The following is a 21,881-nucleotide window of genomic DNA, read 5'->3' on the forward strand; positions in this document are numbered from 1 at the left end:
CAAAAGTATTTCTTTTTCAATCACTACACCCTAGACTGTTCACAAGGAGTGGCTCTCTTGGACAACTGACTCTCAATGCACTGTTCTTCTTTGTCAGGCACTGGAGCATGAGATTGCCATTTACCAAGACTTGTTGAAAGAACTGAGTGAAAGTGCCCAAACTCTTCCTCTTGTGGGCTCCATCCAGTATATTGAGGTTGATGCACCAAAGGAACAAGTTCATTCAAGACTCCAGGAGTTACAGGAGCTAGCAGCAGCAAGGTAAAAACCAGAACTCCCACTTGGATCCTAGATTAGATTCAAAGCACACTGAAATCAATAAAGGATATCTCCAGTTACTTCACTGGAATTTATATTCATTATATTATAAATAAGTTATTAATTATAATTATGTTGTCGTTGTTACTAGTTTTGTTTTACTTCTATAATTTTATAATTAAATTATCTTATCTCCTCTTTTTTCAATTATAATTAGGAAATTGCTTGTTTCTATATTATAACTCTGTGCACTTATGAGCTTTTCATTTTACTAAACAAGACCTCTACAATTTATTTGAGGAGTTTTGCTACATATTAAGGATTTGATATCTATTAATTTCCTCTTTATCTTTAAGCATCTTCCTGTAAAGTAACTTGAGGTGCCAGATTCTGGTTTGCATTTGTGGTATTTAGAATCTGCTATCAATAGCAAAAATATTTTTAGAATATTCCCTTAATGCTACTTTAAAATTACTTGATTTTTACATATATTAAGGGAGACAAAAATTGATACACTTATTTATATGCCCAGTGATTGTGCTACTATAGGAAGGCTTTTATTCTTGAATTAATAATTTACTTTTAATTTCAGTTTCTTTCAGTTATTATTACAGCAAGATATTTACAACAGGACAGTTGGCTTGTACAAAGGGTTTTAACACTTCTAGTTTGTTTTCAGAAAGGAAAATATGTCTGAACAACTTTGATTTTTCCCCACAAAAATTTCACTCAGAAAAGGAAGAGGGCTCTGCAAACAGAATAACAAATAAATTAATCTGAATACTAGAATAATTAAATCTAAAGAAAATGTTGTTATTTTACCTTTCATTTTTAATCTAGTTTGCAGTTGAAAAAGTAAAAGCATCTATAGAAATACTTGTAAATGAAAAGTTCAGAAAAAGAAATAATCTAGAAATATCAGAAGACTTCTGTGTGTTGAACACAGAAACATTTTGTTTTCATTCTTTCTAAATGTTAACCTGGGTCTTGTGGTGCCTTATTGGTGCTCTGGTTTGCACCTCTCATCTGCATTCTCCTTGGGCTGGACTCTTAACAAGTTACATCTCTTGTGATGAACATTTGTGACTCAAACTGGGAAGCCAGATTCTTCTTTCCTGGAATATTTGCACAATGGCAGGCTAGCAGATGGAAAATTGATATATTTTTTTGCTGTGGAAGCCCTGTAATGTGTCTGGCTGAATTATAAAACAATCTAGACCATTGGAAATATGTAACAGGTTGGAGCAATTCTGCCAAACAGGCAATATGAGAATTGCATCCAAAGGCTTTCGTAGCATCTGCTTTCCTGATGCTCAGGAAATATTTCCTTCTCATTTTCACAAGCAATTCAATTATCTTTAGAAAGACAGATCAGGACAGATCTGGAAAGAAATAAAGGGTATTCTTTCTCATGGAAAGAAAAAACCCCAGCAAAATCAATAACAACAAACCCCAACCAAAATCAAAAACAGAGCAGAGAAAGAGTTCAGATAGGCACAGTACTCTTCTGGGAAATTCAACTCACGAGATGAGCATGACCTGGCTGACACCTGTCATCCTACAATCATAATTTCCAGATCTGAGAAATAATCAGCTCTTTCATTACAGACAATGAGTCTTGATGGTGAGAGGTTTTGGGGATTCATTAGAAGAAAGTTATTGATAGCCCTTCTCTTATATTATTAATTATATTGTCATGTCTCCTTCCCCCAACAGAGGGAAGAAACTCGATGAAACTCTTGTCTTGCATGAGTTTCTACGAGAATATGAAGATCTGGAAGACTGGATCACTCAGCAGAAGCAAACAGCCAGCTCTGAAGACTATGGAAATGATTATGAACATGTTTTGGTGAGTTTTTTGAGTAACAGATAAAAAAAAATCAAATAAACTCTATGCAGTGAAACTGTAAACAGATACTAAGATTGTCCTTGAAAACTTAAAAGTCAGAGTAAGAAATAAGTATAAATAACTGGAAGATGGGAAGAGAAAGGGTGAAGTGGATGGGAAGGACTGAAGAACAGGCAGCATTGCACCCTGTTACCATGAGGGCTGAGCTGTCTGAAACAACTGCATGCTAAAATGTCTACACTTCAACGAACAAATCTTTTATATTTTTAATAAGTAGATATTTCAGTATGGTATCCGTTTAGGGGGTTTTACCTTTTTTATTTTTTTTTTAATTTGTGATTGCTGATATACACCAGACTCTCTAGGTATATCTCTTCACATGGCATAAAACCAATCTAATGTCAGCCTGTTAAAAATCACTAGCCATTCAGAATCTTCATTTTTATAATTTATTTCAAAATAGCTTGTGTCCTAAACCTTAAAATCAGACTACATTATCTATTTGCAGTACTGAATACATATTTGCATTCATTAAGTAAAAACACATTGTTTTATAATTGCAATTCATTGTACATAGAATTTTTGTTCCTACCCCAGTAATAATGTTTCTGCCTCCCATCTGCATCACAAAGCTCATGTTTTGCTAAGAGTTTGAAGCTCCTCATGGTCTTTGAAGGTAGAATCCAGTCATTCTCTGCAGTTTCTCCATCTCTAAGTATAATCATCTTATTACCTGGTTTTTGGGCTGTGTTCTGATGAGCAGTTATGTTTGGAAAAAGAGAGCATTTAAAAGGAGTTTCCTCTTTATTCTTGTTTTCCCTTCTAAAGCAACTTTGTGCCAAATATGATACATTCCGACATCAGTTGGAAGCTGCTGGGAAAAGAGTTGTGGCTTTCCAGCAGCTGGCAGACAACTTGCTGAACCAAGGGTATTCTGAGTCCTGGGAAATTCGGCAGATGCAGAAACAACTAAGGTAGGAGCCTTGTGTTAGGTCTAAAATGCTTTGTGCTTTCCATTTGCTCTCAAGGAGGAGGAAGTAACAAGAAACTGGGAAGGGATAAGGCATGTCCTCCTGATTCTCTAATTGCAAACTATGTGGTTTTCTCACTAATACAGAATTGCTTCCAGCCTCATCTAAAAATAAGCATCATCTACTTGCTGTTCTGGCTTCTTGTAAATTGCTTTGGAGGTGCTTTACAAGGTGAACTTCCTTTGCCCTTTGAAACAGGATCACCAGCTGACAGTCTTGGAGTTTAGATGCTTTTTATTGCTTCTTGTTTTCAAGTTTGAATCCCAGCACTGTTCTGCAGAATAACATTAAGCTGCTCGGAGCTTCTTAGTTCTGGCATCAGTCCAAACTGGCCCAAAGGAGAAGTGTGTCTGCAGGCAGCTGTGGTCACCACAGTATAAGACAGTTATTAAGCTATCAGAGAGTGTCCAAAGGAGCACCATGAGGATGATGAAGGGCCTTGAGGGGAAGCCCTTCATATAAGAAGTGGCTGAGGTCACTTGGTCTGTCCAGCCTGCAGAAGAGAAGACTGAGGGGAGACCTCACTGCAGTCTGCAATGTTCTTGTGAGGGGAAGAGGAGGGGCACACATTGATCTCCTCTCTGTGATTCCAGGGGAATGGCCTGAAGCTGAGTCAAGGGAGGCTTAAGTTGGATATTAGGAAAAGGTTTTTTACCCAGAGGGTGGTTGGGCACTGGAACAGGCTCCCCAGGGAAGCAGTCACATCACCCTGACTTCAAGAAGTGTTTGGACAAGACTATCAGATGGATGGTGTGATTCTTGGCGTGCTCTGTGCAGGGCCAGGAGTTGGATTTAATGATTCTTGTGGGTCTTTCCAACTCAGGATATTCTATGATTCTATGATTCAGTCCTCCAAGTACTGCATATAAAACCTGAAAAGTGCAATTGAGGGGAGAACTCTTAAATAGGACCATTTCTTTAAGTTCCTGGAGCAGACAGGAGGACAGAGTAGAGTGAGAGACATGCTGCCATTCAGAGAATCGCTCCAACAGAATTTAAAGGCAGGAATTAAAGCAAGAACAGGTTTTGTTTTCAGTCTTTCTTTAGACTGATGGTCTCCTTTATTCCTAGCTTAAATGTTTTACATTGTTCTTTTTCCCATTCTACCTTGAAGGAACTCTTGGGAGGAACTGTTGGAAATGACCAGATCACGAGGTGAGCGGCTGAGAGATGCTGAGGGGATTCACAAGTGTTACCAAGATCTGACAGATGCTCTGGCCCATATTGAGGTAAAAATTAATAGGAAAATCTCATGTAATGCAAACTTTATTTCACTTTTTTTTTCTAGAATATTGTTATGATTCTCAGCATTCTTACTGCTTCTTACTGCATTCTTACTTACTTCAAAGAAATTCTCAGTAAGAATCCAGTGTGATAACTCATAGCATTAAAAAAAAAAAAAAATCCTGGGTAATCCTTAGACACTTGACTGGTTATTTTATGAGAACCACTGGTGAAACCAGGTTGAGCTGGAGTTGCTTATCTGTGAGAAAAACTGACAAGATCAGGGTTTGCACTAAGGTGCCTCACAGTGCAATGCATACAGTAATTTTGTTTGCAGTCATCAGGCCTAAGATACTACTGCCTTACCATGGTGGTTCTTTGTACACTGTTGTAGTTTTATGTGTGCTGAAGAACTCTCCTGTGAAAAAGGCGTTTGTTCGGATTACAGTGACCATTAGCCTAGAAATTTGTCAGGCAGTCATGTGACCTGATGTGAAAAGCTGAGCCAAAAATCTCTTCCTCTCATTCCGGTGCCCAGTACTGGCAATAATTTCAAACAGTTCCAGCATGAAAACTAGGGGAAGAAGTCCCCCAAAAAAATCTTCAGCCATCTGTTTTATCTGAACATCCTGAAGAATTTCACAGAGAAACCACATCCTTACTGTAATGAGAGGTGTGGTTTCCCTAACGCAGATGTTTACAGGAGGCAGTGATCCAAGGGGTTCCACTGTTTGCAAGGCAACAGGGCTTTGTTTGGTTACACGTGATGAATTTTCTTCTTGTTTGTGCTGGCAGAGGCTGCCCCATTCAACCATGCTATTCCTGTTTTCTTCCCCTTTCATGAAGAGAAAATCAAACGTAATATTTCACCGTTCTCCAGCAGGGATTTTCAGAACCTGGTGCTTATTTAACTTCCATGATGAAGTAGTTAATGCTGAGCCAGTGACAAGCCTGTGAAGTGTGAAACACTTCACAGACCAGCTGTTGGTTTATCTCCATGCTGAGTTTGGACCAGGCAACCACTACACCCTTCTTGCATTGCATCTTGTTAATAGCTTCACACCAGGGAGGGAGAGCAGTCATCTCATCCATCCCTCCCTGTGCACCCTGGTCAGAAGCCTACTAGGGAAAGCCTGTTCTCAGAGGAACACAGTTCTAGAAGATCTTGCTTAAGTCACCAACTCCAGTGCTATCATAGTATAGGCAACTACAACATGCATCTCCTCTTATAGCACCTTACCAAGACACACTGTTGGTATCCCAAACTAACCTGTGATTCTGTTGCAGAAATGCAGTTCTTCAATGGTTAGAAATGTTCTTCTAATTTTCTCTAAACTGATCTGGAACAAATTTCTAATAATTTTAGTGACAGTTCTGTTGTCCAGCTGAAATGCCTTTTCTTTTTGCATGCATTTCCAATGTATGTCTGGGTAACAACTACATTCATTCAAAACATTTGCTGAATTAAAAAAATGTTTAGGTTTCCATTTATGTAGTGGTCCCTCCATTTCTCTCATTTTTACAGTAATCTTTCTTGTGCATCTATAACCAAAATTTTATCTAAAGTTGGTTCACAGGAAGACCACCTGTATCTTAAAGAATGGACTGAAACTGTTGCTTGTTAGTGCTCCTTTTAAGAATTCACTGTCACTGCAGTAGGTATTCAAGACTGATTCCCAACACAAAGCCTGTAAGATATTTTCTTGTATTGTCTGATCAAGGAAAGACACAAACCTCCATTTCTAACAGTCCATTTGAATAGTTTAGCCATTAAGATATTTAGAAGTGAGTTACTAGGAGAGGTTTTTCTGGCTTCCTTTTATCTATCATAGTTGAGTAGTAACTCAGTGTGCAGTATGAGTTACAGTACCCAATATTATTTCATGTAGGCTTGTACTGAGTTTTGCTTGGAAACGGGGAAAAAAAAAAAGCTTTCTCTGATTTCTTCTTTCTAGGAGAAGTCCAAAAGTATTCCAGATGATGTTGCTAAGGACATGACAGGTGTTCAAACCCAGCTCCGGAACCATGTGGCCTTGGAGCATGAGCTCTCTGGGAATGAGCAGCAGGTAATGACAGTCATTTGTGGTCTTCAATGTGTAACCAAAGTTTGAGTTTCCAGGATAAGCATAATAATAATTTGGTATTGTGAACCAAATTTTTACTGTCTCTCACAGAAAGCCTGGATTTTCCTTCATTTTCTGGGTTTTTTAATATAGTCAAAGTCTGATGGCAGTGATAAAATAGGTAATTAAAACTTTTCAAAAATGGCACATACTGTAATAACTACTAACTATTGAAGTGATTCACAGGTATATTTTTGATCATGGTTTGAAATGTAGGATTATGCCAGGCTTTGTGATATGCTTATTGTCTTTTTCAAAGTGTTCCAAGAGATTAAAAGGAAAAATCCAGAATCTGTTTTATGCACAGAGAAAATTAATATTGGTACAAATTGGGCTGTGAGAAAAAAGGATGAGGCTCACAATACAAATATGTAAAAATTTTAGCTTATGAGAACAGGTACCTCGTATATGGGAGACTTGATTGGCTTCAACAAACCATTAAAACTAGTATGAGTTTTCACATTTTCGTTTAATATGTGTAATAGTATACAATAATATATACAGTGTAAAATACAGCATGAGTTTTACTGAGATTACTGAACTTATTCGAGTACTACTTATCAGTGGCCTCAAATATTTTGGCCTTGGGGCAGTAACGTTAGAATTGATCTGATCAGCTTCTCAATACTTTTAAGGGTAAAAAACATGAGACATGCATGAAGAGACTGTAGCCACAGTTAAGCTATATGGTCAATGAGGAAAAAAAAAAGGAATAGCTGGCTATTACTTGAATTATAATAGCAATTATAATACTACTTTCATTATTCATATAATAAATGATATAGTAAAAAAGGGAAATCAAAATCTGCCTCTGAAAAATCACTGTTGTGATGAGCCTTGGCAGACACTGGATGTCACTATTACTCCATAGAACAGACATTATAGACGTTCTTGTTTAATATGAGAAAAGTTAAGTCAGAAAAAGTTGCTTGAATTGTATTTTCATGTACAGGAAAGACAGCCCGTATCAGAACTTTTCTAATAATAGCAGGATCTCCATGATGCTCTCCTTCTTATTCTTTGCTTTCACCCCCTGTGTACAGCTGCAGGAGCTGATCCACTGTGCAGATCACGCGCTGCCCCATTGCTCCAAGAAGCAAGTGGAAGATCTGAAGGCAAAGCAGCAAGCAATAGTGACCAGCTGGAAGGCCCTGAAATCCAAAGTGGAGCAGCGCAGGAGACTCCTGGAACAAGCCTACAGGCTTTATGAGTTTCAGGCACATGTAAGCACCTCTGCCCTTTGTCCCTCACTGCTTAGGGAAGGTTGCCTGCAGTGAGTATGAATCAGAGGTGAACTTGCAAGCTGGAAAAGGCTGCAAGTGCTCTCTGTCTTATGAATCAAGCATTTAGTGCTCATAGATACTTAGAAACGAGTTAGAGGATAAGGATCTTTTTTATAGGATAGGGATTTTTTAACTTTCTGTAAGAAGCTTCCATCCAGAGGTGTAAGGAGTAACTGTCAGCAGTCAGAAGCAGTCACTGCTTTGCAGGAGTAACAGTAATCTTTTCAAAGACTTTGCAATTTCCACTGAGTAAAAGTGACACAAAGAGATGTTACTCTCCCATTTATAATGCATAAAAGTTTGTTCTTTCTCTCAGGGCATGCAATAACCTTTGGTTAACTTACCTTATTGAATGTATCAAATACAACTCGATGATTTTTGCAGTAACCTCTCAAGCTGCTCAGTGACATGGATATATCAGCATAGCATCATAATCAGCAATGCACAGTAGCTTTGTCTACAAAGAACTCAGCAGATCACTGAGCTGTGATTTGCCATGGAATACTTTGCAAATGTCAGTAGCCTCAGTGAAGGCCCTTGAGCTACACCACTGCAGATCAGTAGATTATTGCTGCAAGCACTGCAGGTGCTAAACCAGCAAGAGTGTCCCTTTATATCATGAAGGGAGTTGCTAATGTAGAGTTCAAGAATGCATTTGCATCCTTTTATTCTTGAACTGTTCCAAGTGTAACTAACTATTTTGTCAATTCAAGATACTTCTGGTAGTTCACATTCTGCTTCCATTTTTAATGGGAAGCAAGGAGTGTCCAGAGTATGTTCACATGGAAAAACTTGCTACAAGTTTGTCTTAGGGTTGTGATCTGGGATGAAAACCACAAGAGAGTGTACACGGTTCTTTTTTTTTTTAGCATGAGAGGCATTGCACATTCAATTAATCAATTTTAAATCTTATAAGTGTTTAAATCAGCATTATCTGTCATATTTATAAAAATAAATATTATATAGTTAGAGATAAAGGATGTTTATGGCAGTTTGGGGTTTTTGAGGGTTTTCTTGATTTTTTTTTTAACTGTTACATGTACCATTATGATGTGCAGAACTGTTGATGGGGAAATTTAGTGTGATTCTACTGATGTAGGGGAAAAGTTCATTTGCCCACTATCTCTCAAGCAATATCTAGGACTGATAGGAAGAACAAGGCAAACTTTTAGAATGTATTCTTCTATCATATATTGCATTCTTGAAGTCTTCAGCCTGGAGGCATTTTCATCAGATATTGGTGGATTTGATCATTAAAATGTAGTCACTCAGAGTTCACTTCTGTATTGATTTACTTCATAGCTTACATCATAAATTCAGTTTTTGACTTCAGATTAAAAATGCTAAGTTGTCCCCATCCTGTGGGAGTGTTAGTCTAATTTTTATTGCTAGAATGATGCAAAACACCTTTGGTTTGAATTTTGTCTGAAATGTGTGATGCATCCTGTGGTCTGAATGGCAAAACTATAGCTCATGTCTTGCTCTGCCAGTGTGTCCTTTGATCTTCATTACTCTTGACATCGTAAAACAAAATGACAAAGCCATGTGACCATATTCTCAGTAATGTGTCTAAACAGAACTATGCCTCAGGCAACTCCCTGTCTCTTTGATGTCAGGCTGATGGCAAAAAGTATTTCCAATCCTCTCAATTTTCACCTCCTTTCCTGACAATAATTCCTGACGAAGTGAAGGGCTGGTTCTTCAATTTGATAAGCCTGTCTTCCTGCCCAGATGGGACAAGGCAGGATCATGCAGCCGTGGCTAACAACTGTAAGATTTTCAGAAACTCTACAGTAAGTTGGAGCAGCAAAGCTGCTCCAATCCATACTGTTGGATGCAAAGAGGCAACTTTGCTACCTTTCCTCTTTCAGCTGTGCCAAGAGGTGCACAAATTTAATGTTAGTCACAACTGCTCAGAGTGCTTTTTTCATTATATTGTTCATATGTAGTCTACAGCGCTTTTTCATTTAAAAATTATGCACAGTTTAAGTGAAACAAACAAACAAAAAATCAATTTCCATAAAATGAGAATTCTGCACAATCATCTAGTGTATCTCCTTACACCCCATCGAGTACAATTTTAATGAGATCAAATAGCAGAGCTGAGCCTAACTGACAACACACTGCACTGCAGAGGGCTTCAATTCTTCCATGGAACTTTGTCAAGGAACATGAGGGTTGACACAAACTCAAAATATTTCTGAATGAGCTGAGGCTTTTATTCTGAAGTTTGTGCTAGGATCTGCACAGAGTCAGGCTTTGCTTAGGAGTTTCCTGCAGACTGATGCCTACTCTCTCCTTAAATATTGCTGGCAGTGGTAGTCCAGTAACCTCTTACTGGCTCTTCCATTGCATTATATATCCTGAGGCTTGTGGATTTTTTCCTAATACTTAGCTCAAAATCTCAGGGAGTTTTAGACATTTGCATTGCCAAGTGTAATGTCAGTGTCTACAGTGACATCCAGATGTGTGAATGAATTCATTTTACAGTTGGAAATTATGCCAACATGTGTGCACTACCATGGGCCCCTTTAAAAGGACCACAGTCTTTTTAAAGAGTCGTTTAGTAGCTGTGTTCACTGGCTTTAAAAAAGCAGTATCTTGGCTTTAAAGCCTAAAGTCAGGACCCCAGATTGGCCAGTTTCAATTTTGTGGTGCTTTTCTGAATTTTTTTTCCTGGCTGCCTTTACAAGATTTTCATTATATGAACAAAAATCTATGGGTAAAATGGAGCAGCCAAGAATCTATTTCCATTACATAGTTTCCTTCAGTGAAAAAGCCAGCAACCATTCAAAAGAGAAACTAAAAAAATTAGTTTTCTGCAATAAAAGAGAATTTTTCTTCAGCATTTACTATAAATAATAGTATTTTAAAATACATTTTATAAACCTGAAAGACCATTTACTATCTAAAAATTGAATCAACTAATCCAGACATAGTTAAACTAAAAGAAATTTTAATCATCATATATAATCACGTGTACATCCCTCACAGTCCTAGTTTTTACCAACTGACACAAGAGCAAAACTCCTACTGCAGATTCAAATAAGATGCCTAAACTAAGAGACTGTTGAAGATATAGAATCAAATGAAGAAAAAGACTTACAGAGAGCCTCAAATTACTTTTACTTGCACAGTTTTCCTCAATCACAGTAAAAAAATAAACCTCAGGGATTTGTTTTAGCATTTTCATGCTCGTAATTGTTTCAAACATTTAAAGTTCTTGCCAATGTATTTATTGGTTCATCAGATTTTGAAAGTAAACTAGCATGACATACTTGTTCCTCCCAATCTCAGTCCTATAGTTCCATAAACCAAGAGCTGAATCGGTATATGTGATATGCTTATGCAACTTTTCCTGACCTGTTATTTACCCTTTTCCCACTTCTATTAGAGTGCATTTGTTTTTCACCTGAACATTCTCACTCTTGCTTTAGAATATGTGCATAACCTAATTTTCAAATAGACTTGTATTAGCCAAAGCTTTCACAGAAATGTAGGATGATATTGGTTTATCCTTTATGAGGGAATAACATCAGAAAATACTTTAATAAAAATGGATTAAAGGGCAATAAATGATATCATGCTGTCACTGATGTGATATGACAGTTTTATTTTGATACTAAAAACCATGTAACAAGTATATAGGAATTCCTGCAGTTGTGTTATCCATCCTTATAAAATTCATAGAAATACTGCAAGCACTGATGAAATATTTTATTTATCTGTGATTTTATTACCTATTACTCACTTCAAGTTGAAGAGTCAGCCTAAGATTTTCCTGCCTGCTAACCTAAGCTTGAGCCCTAACCTGAATTTTCATATTTTCTTGGGCTCCAGGTGTGGGACTATTTCTTATGGACAGCAGAAATAATCAGGGAAATGAGAGCCAAGGAATCTATTCGGGACATATCTACCAGCAGCCTGAGACTCACCCAGCATCAACAGCTACTGGCAGAGATTGAAGCACGAGAAGAGAAGTACAGTCATGTTGTACAACTAGGACAGTCCCTCTTACAAGATGAGGAAATGCCATCAAAAGAGGTAATTGAAACTCCTCTGAGCTCAGTCATACATATTCAGCACTGGACCCCAATGTAACTAGGATTCTGCATTGTATCACACTGTGAGATACGAGTGTGCACTCACTTGTCCCTGTGCGTGACCTACCTACATCTGCCTCAGTATGTCACCTGTCTTGGGCGCAAAAACATCTGTTCCATGTCTAACTCCAGCAGCAGATGTGTGGAGGCATCTCCTGAAGGTCCCCTGCAGCAAAGCTGGACTTTTTCAAGAAGTTCACTGTGTTCTGAGCCACAGAGTCAATTCTACCAACTTCCCAAACTGGATTTTCACACAAATGCTACACTTTGTATTACAGTGGTATACCCACACTAGGACAGCCTGGACAAAATCCTGTCAACCGAAGAATGAAAACACTCAAACATATGAGAAAGTTTAAAGATTGATTGAAACATTTTCTGTAGGAAAAAATTACACTAGTAAATATACACTAGTAAAATATACTCTCTGGAAATGAAAGATTTAAATCAAAATTACAGTTTACTCAAGACAAATAGCTTCTAAGATTCTCACAGCATTTATTTCTTTTCCAGTACCTACCAGCTCATTTCTCCCCTGATAATTCATTAACATGTCTCTTGAATACCTTCAGAAAAATGCAGAGTTTGTGCAAATTACTCTCCCATCTCACCAAGCTACTTCCTGAAAATTTGCTGAATATTGCACTGTGTGACTATGGCAGCTAGCAATCTTGCTGACTTTAAAGTCCTTTGCCTGTAGAAAAAGGCAGGAAAAAAATCATTCATAAAAAGCCTGTGGATATACAATGCTTGAAAGCTGAAGTTGTATGAAGTCTAACCTCGTGACATGAATTCACTGACTAGAAGAACATGCTATGTTGATAATATATATTTTAGTATCTGTCACAGAAAATTTTGAAGTGCTATAATAGCACTCTTAATGCTTAAAGATAATGAAGAATTAGGATCTGATTCTAGAAGTCATGCTTGAGAAACAGTTACCTTAGTTTGCTCTTGGTTTGGACTGCTATATATGCTGTAAGAGGCGCTCCTCCATTGCAGAAATGAGGCACCTCTGATTATCTCTCTGCCCAAACAGTAGTGCTAGAACTTGTTCTACTTTTTTTTTCTGATTAATTATTTTGTTAAAATTTAAAGGGATTATCCACTCCACTTAATCCTCTCTTCTGTCAATTTACCCGGATTATGGGATATAAAGACCAACAGAAGTTTTTAATTTGATTTTTTTTTCAGATTCAGCAGAAGCTACATGCTTTGTCGGAAGAGAAGAAAAATGTATACAATGCATGGAGACAGAAGAAGGAGTGGCTGGAGAAAATACACCAAGAACAAATGTTCTACAAGGATTGGGATCACCTTGATATGCTCCTGAACTCACAGGAGGTGAGCAAATTATAAACTTGAAATAAGGAGTTAAAACTCTTCAATCATGTAAACTCTTTCAAACTAAAAAGGCCACTAGTGTTCACCTACAGCTTGAAATCCTTGTGCCTGTGTACAGACAAGATAGTCTCTTTTATTGGTATTTTTTGTGTTGTAGTATCACTTGGAGGCTGTAGCAATGAGCAAGAAGCTCTCCTTTCTTAGGGGCTTAGGTGTGGAACAGAAACAAGTGGATGATCCTTACCTGAAAGATAATTCACTGCAAATATACCTAAGAGGGAACATAATAGCATCACAACAGAAGAGGGAGACAAGAGTCTGATATTAGTCCACTTTACAAACAGATTTCAGCTTGCCAGCTGCTTAACCACTGGCAAATTTGGTAGGATTCAAAGAGAAAGGAAATTATAAAGAGGGCTTTAAGGGATTTTACTTAGCAGGTGTTGCCAGAATTCTCACCTCAGGCTGAGAGTTATGCTGGGAAAATGCAACTAGTGGAAAATGGATGTCAACAGTGTGAGTTAATACAGGAAAGTGAATTGACTTCTCAGTTCTGCAAGGGCATTGATAGGAGTGTGTAGAACAACAATGAAAGAATTTTTAAGGAGTATTAAGTTCTGTTTGATGCAGTTGAGGAAAATGAGCTAGTGAAAAAAGCCCTGTCATGAAAAAAAGAGGGCAGATATAATCATTGCAAAGAGACAGAAGGATGTTCTTATTATCAGCATTTTGCAGCTCTTGAAATAGATTTTTTTTCACCATTATTGAATTATATTTTGTCTTTCTTGCACTTTCTTTGATTCATGTAACTATTTCAAAAGGTTCCATTTCAAGGTCTAGCATTTGCTATTACAAAACTGAGTGCAGTCACTCTGAAAATTCATGAATTGATAGATTGCTGCAATTGTGCTGAGACTTGTCATACAAACCACATCAATGAGTTGCAGGTTGCCAAACTGAAGGATTGGTGCATTGCTGGAGGAGGTTGCACCTCTGGGTCATTTTTTATTAAGGAAAAATAATTCTTATTTCTCCAAGACCGCTGAGAGCAAAATATAATGGCTCTCATTTTGCACTGAGCTCTGTTTTCCACCAGTGCATTGCCACTGGCACTGAATCCTTTTGGAAACTGACTCTGAGCTGTGCCATGCAGTGATACTTAACCCTCTGTAGCATGTGGGCCTGGAACTTTCTGCTACTCCTTCCTTGAAGGAAATGCATGTCTGTATAATTCTTTATAATTAGTTATTTTGGTAAGTGTGACCTGCATTCTGGATTTTGTGACATGAAGCAGACAGTTTCACCTAGGTGTAAAATATTACACAATTCTGCCCACTATTTTTTGCTTATATAGCAAATGACATGATTTGCATTATATCTATCTCAATTCCCTACCAAGCAGTAGTACATCATTGTTAAGCCCCTGCATAGGAGCTTATCAGGGAAAATGTAAACACTACAAAAGTTTGGCCACTGTATTTTCATTAGATGGATGTCAGCCAACACACAGAAGCACTATCACTACAGCATCTGCTTTACTCTGTGTAATGCAGGGGTAAATGTGTAGGAAGCTACTGTAGGTAGGTGACTTTTTTGTCCCTCAGTTGCAAGTCCTGGTTGCAAAAGTCTGTATTACTTATACGTGAAAGGGTAATGCACCTGGCATTTCTGGTAAGGCCCCAGCACTTTCTCTACAGGTAAGTGGCACTTCATATTACTTCTTTGTTCAGATGAATTTGCCATTGCCATAGGCTGTGATGTAGACTGCCACAAAAGGGCTGGGTGTTCATCAGAAGCTAAGTACATTCTCCTGGTGGGATCAGAAACCAGAAGTTTCTTCAGCCAAAGCAAAGCCTGAGAATGAAGATTGTGACCTTGAGGACCATGAAGAGCAGTTATGTTATCAGAATCTTTTTCCCATAGTATCCTCTCTATGAACTTCCAAGGAGTCTGGTACTCAGTTTTCCTCACTGACACTAAGCATCCAGAAGGTGGAACAGTAAAATGTGGATACCTGGTTGTCCCTTCCAATGCCTCTTCACACAGACCACACTTTACAGTCAAACTTTCTTTTGCAAGCTGCTGCCATCTGCCATGTAGATCAGAATAAACAATTTGACAGTGGAATGATGTTCCTTAGTCACTACTTGTATTTCAGTTTTCTGCAGTTGAAGAACTCTTGAAAGAGAAATCTATTCCTTTTGGATTGAACTCTGTTACTACTATATACAGTTAAAATGTGGCTGCAGAGTGGTACAGACAAGTAGGATGATAGGAAAGCAGTTTTTTTCAAATATGTTTAAAAAAAAAAAAAACTCAGCCAGAACATCAGCTGAAGACTTTCAAACCATTTTCCCAATGGAAATTTCATCATTTGCTGCTTTCAGAAAGGACAAAAGGAAACATACATTCAAAAAGGATTCCTATCAGGCAAAGAAATAGAAGCAATCTTTCCACCCTTTGTGTTTCTTCTGACTTTTGTGTTTGAGTCAAGGCTCAGTTGCGTGCATTTCACTTCTTATGTCTGCAAAATGTCTGTGTAAGGAAGCACGCCATACTTTTTCAATCCTATTTTGGCTGTACTTCATATACCATAGACCAGAAGCAAGAAACAGGGGAAGGAAGAAAGTAACAGAGGAATATTTTAAACTAAGAACTACTACTAAGAATTGCTCTTTCATTTGCTATCTGTGCCACTGTGACAGGTTTGACTTTAAGCCAGCATCTTATATTACATCCAAGTTACTTAAGCCTTCAAAGGATTTCTGCAGAATATCATCTACCATTGTTCTGTGCTAAGGAAAATAGAGCACATGTGAAGAAAATTAAGCAAAATCTTTTCTCTTTTTTTTTTTTTTTTGTTAATTCAGTTGTGCCATCAAATGGAACTTCTGTAGGAATCTCTTGTAAGAGCTTCAAACTGAGATCTAGTCATGCAGAGTGCAGACAATTAACAGCTGAAAAAGGGAAAGAAGGAAAAAAGTTATTTTTGCTTTGAGCAGAAGCTGCGTCCAATACTCTGTGCTCTGTTCTGATCTTTTCACAGCAGCAGACTCGCTGCTCAGGTTAGCTGCTTTTCTTTTTTTCACAGATGAAATAACAGCAAGTTTGCAGGCTGTCTCTGGCAGGCACTTTTGGCTCCCTCCTACTCTGTCTGCAGTCTCACTGTCAGAACACTCAGGGAGCAGAGCCGTATGCTCCGTAATTTATCTTTCAGCCCATCCCACACTCATATCGCTTTGCAGACGTGACAAGTGGCGGTAGCAGTTTTAGAAGAGCTGAGATTTTTTATTTTGAACGTGCATTTTTTTTGTGCGCATTTTTCTTCCTGGAGAATGTTTATTCATCTCTCATTCCTTTGCTTCAGAGGAAGAATGGAAATTTCCAGTGCCAAAGGAAAAAGGATTAGGACTTGATTTTAAGCACAGGGGGAAAGGCAAGCTCTGTGGCTTTGAATTTTGCATCATTTAGGACTAAGCTTCAGAATGTCATACAGGGACCACCGCTGCAAACCTTCATCTGCAACCTACATCTCCACTGTGGAAGTGCTGCTCTCTTCCTGTAGAACAACCCCACCTCCTGCTTTTGAATCTGCTGTGCAGGACAGGCCTTTTCAAAAGATGCCAGTGCTAGCTTGGCATCCTCCCACTGGTCAACCAGTTGCCAAGCTTGCTCCAGGAAATGCCACCTCACCACCCAGCAGTGTGTCTTACTGTTCAAGGCTAGATGTCATCCTGGCACACACAGATCAGAGGAAAGGTTTTGGGAGTGCTAGTCCCCAAAGTGTCAGTCCTTCTGATGAGACATCCACGTGTTCCAGTGCTTGCAAGGATCCTTGGGACCACGGATATGAGAGGTCTGGCATTCAGTCAACATCTGCATCTTACAAGCAATATTCAAAAACAGAAAAAAGTGTTCATCGTATTTCCCCTGGAAAAAGTGATCGCTTGAAGCTTGCTCTATCTTTGCCCTCAGATGTTCTTTCCTGCAAAGCTCCGTCAAGCTGGACATCACGCCTAAATGTTGATCTCTCTGCTATTCCAGCTGCTTCTATGCTCCACAGAAAAAATCTGCATGCATCTCTGGAAACTTGTGATTCACTGCCACACCAACAAGGCTGTAGCCAATGCAATGTCCAAATGTCAGACCTCCACACTTCAATGAAGCTTCACATTTCAACGTGCAGTTTGATGATAAAGCCTTTTCAAGCAGGTTCCCATGGAAGCAGTCACACTCATTCAAGTCTTCTCATGCCACAATTAGAGAAGGTGCCTGAAACTCCCTCTGGTCTTCCAACACGATCCCAGAAACCAAAACAAGGTTTCCCTTCAGGTGGGTCGCCAGCCCTTCAAATCACAAGATTTCATGTGACTTCCTCCAAGTATCCTGGCCTTCCCCAGCAGACTTTATCCAGAGACATATGGCTGTCCCCAGCTGTGCTGACTGGAAGAGAAAATTCAGCTAGTGGGAATGAGATCATGAGCAAAGATTTAAGTCCAGAGCTGATTGTCTTTCAGAATTACCCCTCATCTAGGCCGGAGTTTAGGAAGACTCCATGTGATGGTCTAACACCTGCTCACCACAAGGTTTCCAAAATCACCTTGATACTTGCCACTCCTTGGACTGCTATGCCTATCCAGGTGGTAAGAGAATTTAGAAGAAGCCCAAATCCAACAATCTTTATCAAGACGCATGATTCAGATAGAGCTGGTCCACACTTTCACCCTGTGGAGATTGGGCCTGGCCTCTCTCTATCAATAAACCCTGTTTGCTGCTCAGGACTGCTTTCTAGCCACTGGACAAGATCTGGTTTGAGGCCTTCCCAAGAAACATGCACTGTAAAATGTGTATGCCCTGACAACCTTGTGACAAACATACCAGCTCACACCACAGCTTCAACTCACAGAGGCACGGCACGTCCAGGGTGTCCATCTCTCGCCGTCAACATTGCATCCTTTGGAACTGGGAGGAGAGTGGTGAAGATTTGCATTCCATTTTAGGAACATTTGCAAACAGAAGATCTAAGTTGTGTTTAACCAAGCCATATGAATTTCTTTTGGTATGCATCCCTGCCATGTCCCAGCTCTCTAGAGATGACTTGCAAGACAATGACAAAGCTACTTGTGTTCTGCTGTCACCAAGGCTGCAGCTACAGCTTGATCCAAGTGGAGTGAAGAGAAGGACTCTGCTCTAATCGAGCTCTTAACAAGAGTTTCATTTTAACCATTAGAGTGCTGTTGTTAACAGTATGCAACTGCTTACAGACTTTGCATGATTGGGCCGTAGTGATCAGCACTTTGAAGATTCAAGTCTTTAGAGCCAAGAGCTGGTTTTCTTCTCTGCTAGGTTGGACTTGATCATCTCAAAGGTCTTTTCCAACCTAATCAATTCTGTGATTCTGTAGTCAGTCTGGGACCTGGAAAAATCCTCAGTGTATTTTTTTTTTTAGTTCTTTTCTGTTTCACTGTTTTAATTTCCTTACTTGTCAAATTATGCTATATTTCTAAATGGTTAATTCCTTGGCTTGTAACTTTAAAAGTAAGTCTTGTTTTCAAAAGCCAAAGTATTTAAGTATGTAGGAAGAAATCACTTTTTTTCCCCTCTTAGAAAGGGAGAGGTACCAACCTTTCCTGAGGGAAAAGAAACAAAGGGAATTTAATGTCCATAGCATGTCAAATTTGGATATCCCAGCAAAGTTTCTAGAAGTAAAACTATAGGGAGTTTCAGAGGCATTTCAGACTGCTTTCAGACAAATGTTTCATAACTAAATATTTAAATGATGATGTTGTATGGGTGTAAGATTCTGGTCTAACACCTAATACTTACTTAGGGTAGGGATCAATACTGCAAATTTTGAAGAAGGAGGAAATAGGTGTGAGGAAGCAACTATAGCAGTTATCAGAAAAACAGCCATTTTATCTCTGTGGTTTTCCCACATATATTTCCAATATAAGATAACTATATTCTTATGCCCAGGAGACAGCATACAGTGTGTGGGGAGGGAAAGAAATTTTAAATACATTCAAAACTAGAATTTTGCATATAGATGGTGAGGACAGATGCCAATGATATCACTATGATAAAAAAAATGCATGCTTTCTTTTTAGAATCGATTTTAGTGTCTTTTATTCCTCTTGTGGTTATAGTATGATACCTTCTTATAACTTTTACTGAAATGAAGCATGGTAAAACATTTTTGTGAACCTTATATAGTCATGGTATCAAGAACATTTACTTTGTTAAAGCAAATTTCAGATTATTTCCTTTATTATTTTTAGTATTTACTTTTATCAGAATTAAGTCAAACCAAACCTTATTCTTCTCTGTCTTGGCAGATAGTTTGGACTTACTTACATGCTCCAAATGAAGGTTTTCAAAACTGATACTAATTTGGACTTTTAGTACATGGTTAGAACAGAAAGATTTTCTGTGGCATTCCAGCAATCTCAGCAGCAAGCTCATGGCAGGCAGTGAGGGGCAAAATCTGTGGAGCTTGTTATACTTGGAAGAGCAAAAGCAGAAGAAGGAAGTGGATTTGCACAAATACCTAAAATATATTTTATTCTAGAGAAATAAAACCTGCAGGTTTTGGAGTACAAATTTCTTTCGGGGCTGTGTCATTTTCCAATGCATATAAAAGTGAAGTTGTGGCATCCAGCGAACCTGGTTATGATAATGACAGAAATGTTTCATTCAGTATTTCTCCAAAAGCTAGAGCTGGCAGATGCTGTCACATAATTGTGTAAATAGTATTGATTTATTTTAAATTTTTTTTTCTTAATTGAACTTTGCTTTTAATTCTGCATTCACTTGTATGAAAAAGGTCTTTCTGGCAGCAGCTATGCAATGAACTCAGAAATAAGGAAAAATTTCAGTTCAGTAGGGTTAAAACCTGTTTCTATGCTTTACAATGTTAGTAACTTGAAAATTTATTCCAGAAAATCTCATAAATCTCAAAAACCATTTTGTGGTTTTAAGCATCTTTGGAAGTATTTTGCTGTACTCTGTGGGAGACCTCAGTAGGTTACCTGAGGAGAGCTATGCAGTGTCTTGTATTTGAAATTAATGTGTCTCATTCAGAGCAGGAGTTAGGAGACCTGTCTAAAAGTGTGCCAAAACGTGATTTAACTGGTGACAGGCCAGCACTGTGGCGTGGGAGCCAATTTTTATTCTGCTTTCAGACTGGTATAACAATTGCTTAAAACATTGTGGTTCTGATTATAGCAATGGCTGTTGTAAGATTTCTGTGTAGAAGACAAATGGCAATTTTTTGCCTCAGCAGCTCTCCAGGCAGCAGCACTGTTGGTGCTATGGGGGCTGCTCTCCTCTGAGCACATTGCCATTGCCTCCCCTGCAATGTATGCAGCCACTTCCCTTTTGCAGCAATTTTCTTTCTGAGCACCAGTTTTCCTACTCAATGTCAAAACCTTGGTTGCCAAGAGCATTTGCACAGACTTCTACTGGAGGACTTAGTCCAAAGCTTTCAGTAGTCAGGATGACTTTTTCCCAGTGCTGTAACATCCAAAGGAATTGAGCTTTGAATGCCCAGTGTCATTTGTGCTCAGTGGATTTCAGTGGGAGCAAGGCACTGAGCTCTCCAGTGGCAGCTGCTTATGAGTCACCACCCCACACCCCTGCTCTCAGATGTCTTCTGTTCTCTTTCTCTAAGGACAATAACCATCTTTACCAGTAGCTGTCCCTTGCCTTTTTCTTCCATCGGAGGTATACGAGCAGGAAAATTAATAGCTGACCCTTTCTTCAGGTATCAGTTTCACTGCTAACAGTTACTAAATAAAATCCTGGAGGTCAATCTTTTTTGATCAGAAATGGTAGATAAACCATAAAATGTATCAAGAAGCTACAGTATTTTTAAAGCAAGGTTTAAAACACCCAAATAGAGCTCTAGCATATTGCTCTATGTCAGTGCACCCCAAACAGCAGTGGAGAGATTCAGCTGATAACTTTTTATTTCTGTGTTAGCAGCAGTGGTGTAAATACAAATGGAATTTATAAGTGTTTTAATAAAGCATTTCAGTAGACAGACCTGGAGCCCACACATTTTTCTTCAAAAGACCAAACTAAATCAAATAACACTCTAAAAAAGAGATCTCTCATCCTTTCATACATTTGATGAGTAGGATAGATCAAAGGATTCCAATTTGAATGACAGAGTATCTGCCTTCTGGTGGCGTTTGTGTGAAACACAGGGCATAGCAGAGGCATTAATGTATTTCTTTAGACATTCTGGTGGTTTATGAGCCAGGCTTACTATAAAATTAGGCCTGTTGTACCGTGGCCTTTCTCTCTTCTTCACTGCAATTGCTGTGATGGGAATGGATTAGCATAGAGCAGTTTGAAAATCTGCCCTGGGTATGATATTCACCTGTGCATTTTTCTATATATGCAAAATATTCAGAGCCCAAAAATGGGCCAGAATGTCAGGCCAAGTCTGGCTGTCAGTCCTCTTATCCACAGCCACCATGGAGGGCTGAGTGGTGGCAGCAGTAAAAAAAGTCCATCGAGCAGCTGAAGGTCAAGTGTCAAAGCAAGGTAGTGGCTGAGATGTGGGGTCTGTCCAAGGGGATTGGGGCAGGATCAGTGCACCTCAATGCAGCTCAGGAGGGACTGATGTCCAGGGCTGAGCCTCAGAGAAATTCCCAGATGGG

General features: G+C 38.8%; 1 protein-coding gene across 1 annotated transcript in view; it reads left to right on the forward strand.

Moving 5' to 3' along the window:
- The window catches only part of SPTBN5 (spectrin beta, non-erythrocytic 5), a 90,878-nt gene that overhangs the window by 27,541 nt on the left and 41,456 nt on the right, over positions 1 to 21,881 (forward strand). The window contains exons 27-34 of the mRNA XM_053980871.1: positions 98 to 261; positions 1,975 to 2,107; positions 2,936 to 3,081; positions 4,253 to 4,367; positions 6,318 to 6,428; positions 7,529 to 7,708; positions 11,609 to 11,812; positions 13,066 to 13,215. Of these exons, the coding sequence (XP_053836846.1) occupies positions 98 to 261; positions 1,975 to 2,107; positions 2,936 to 3,081; positions 4,253 to 4,367; positions 6,318 to 6,428; positions 7,529 to 7,708; positions 11,609 to 11,812; positions 13,066 to 13,215 (1,203 nt within the window). The remainder of the gene's footprint in view (positions 1 to 97; positions 262 to 1,974; positions 2,108 to 2,935; positions 3,082 to 4,252; positions 4,368 to 6,317; positions 6,429 to 7,528; positions 7,709 to 11,608; positions 11,813 to 13,065; positions 13,216 to 21,881) is intronic.

The sequence above is a fragment of the Vidua macroura genome, chromosome 6, assembly GCF_024509145.1.
Source record: "Vidua macroura isolate BioBank_ID:100142 chromosome 6, ASM2450914v1, whole genome shotgun sequence".
In the NCBI taxonomy this organism is placed as follows: Eukaryota; Metazoa; Chordata; class Aves; order Passeriformes; family Viduidae; genus Vidua; species Vidua macroura.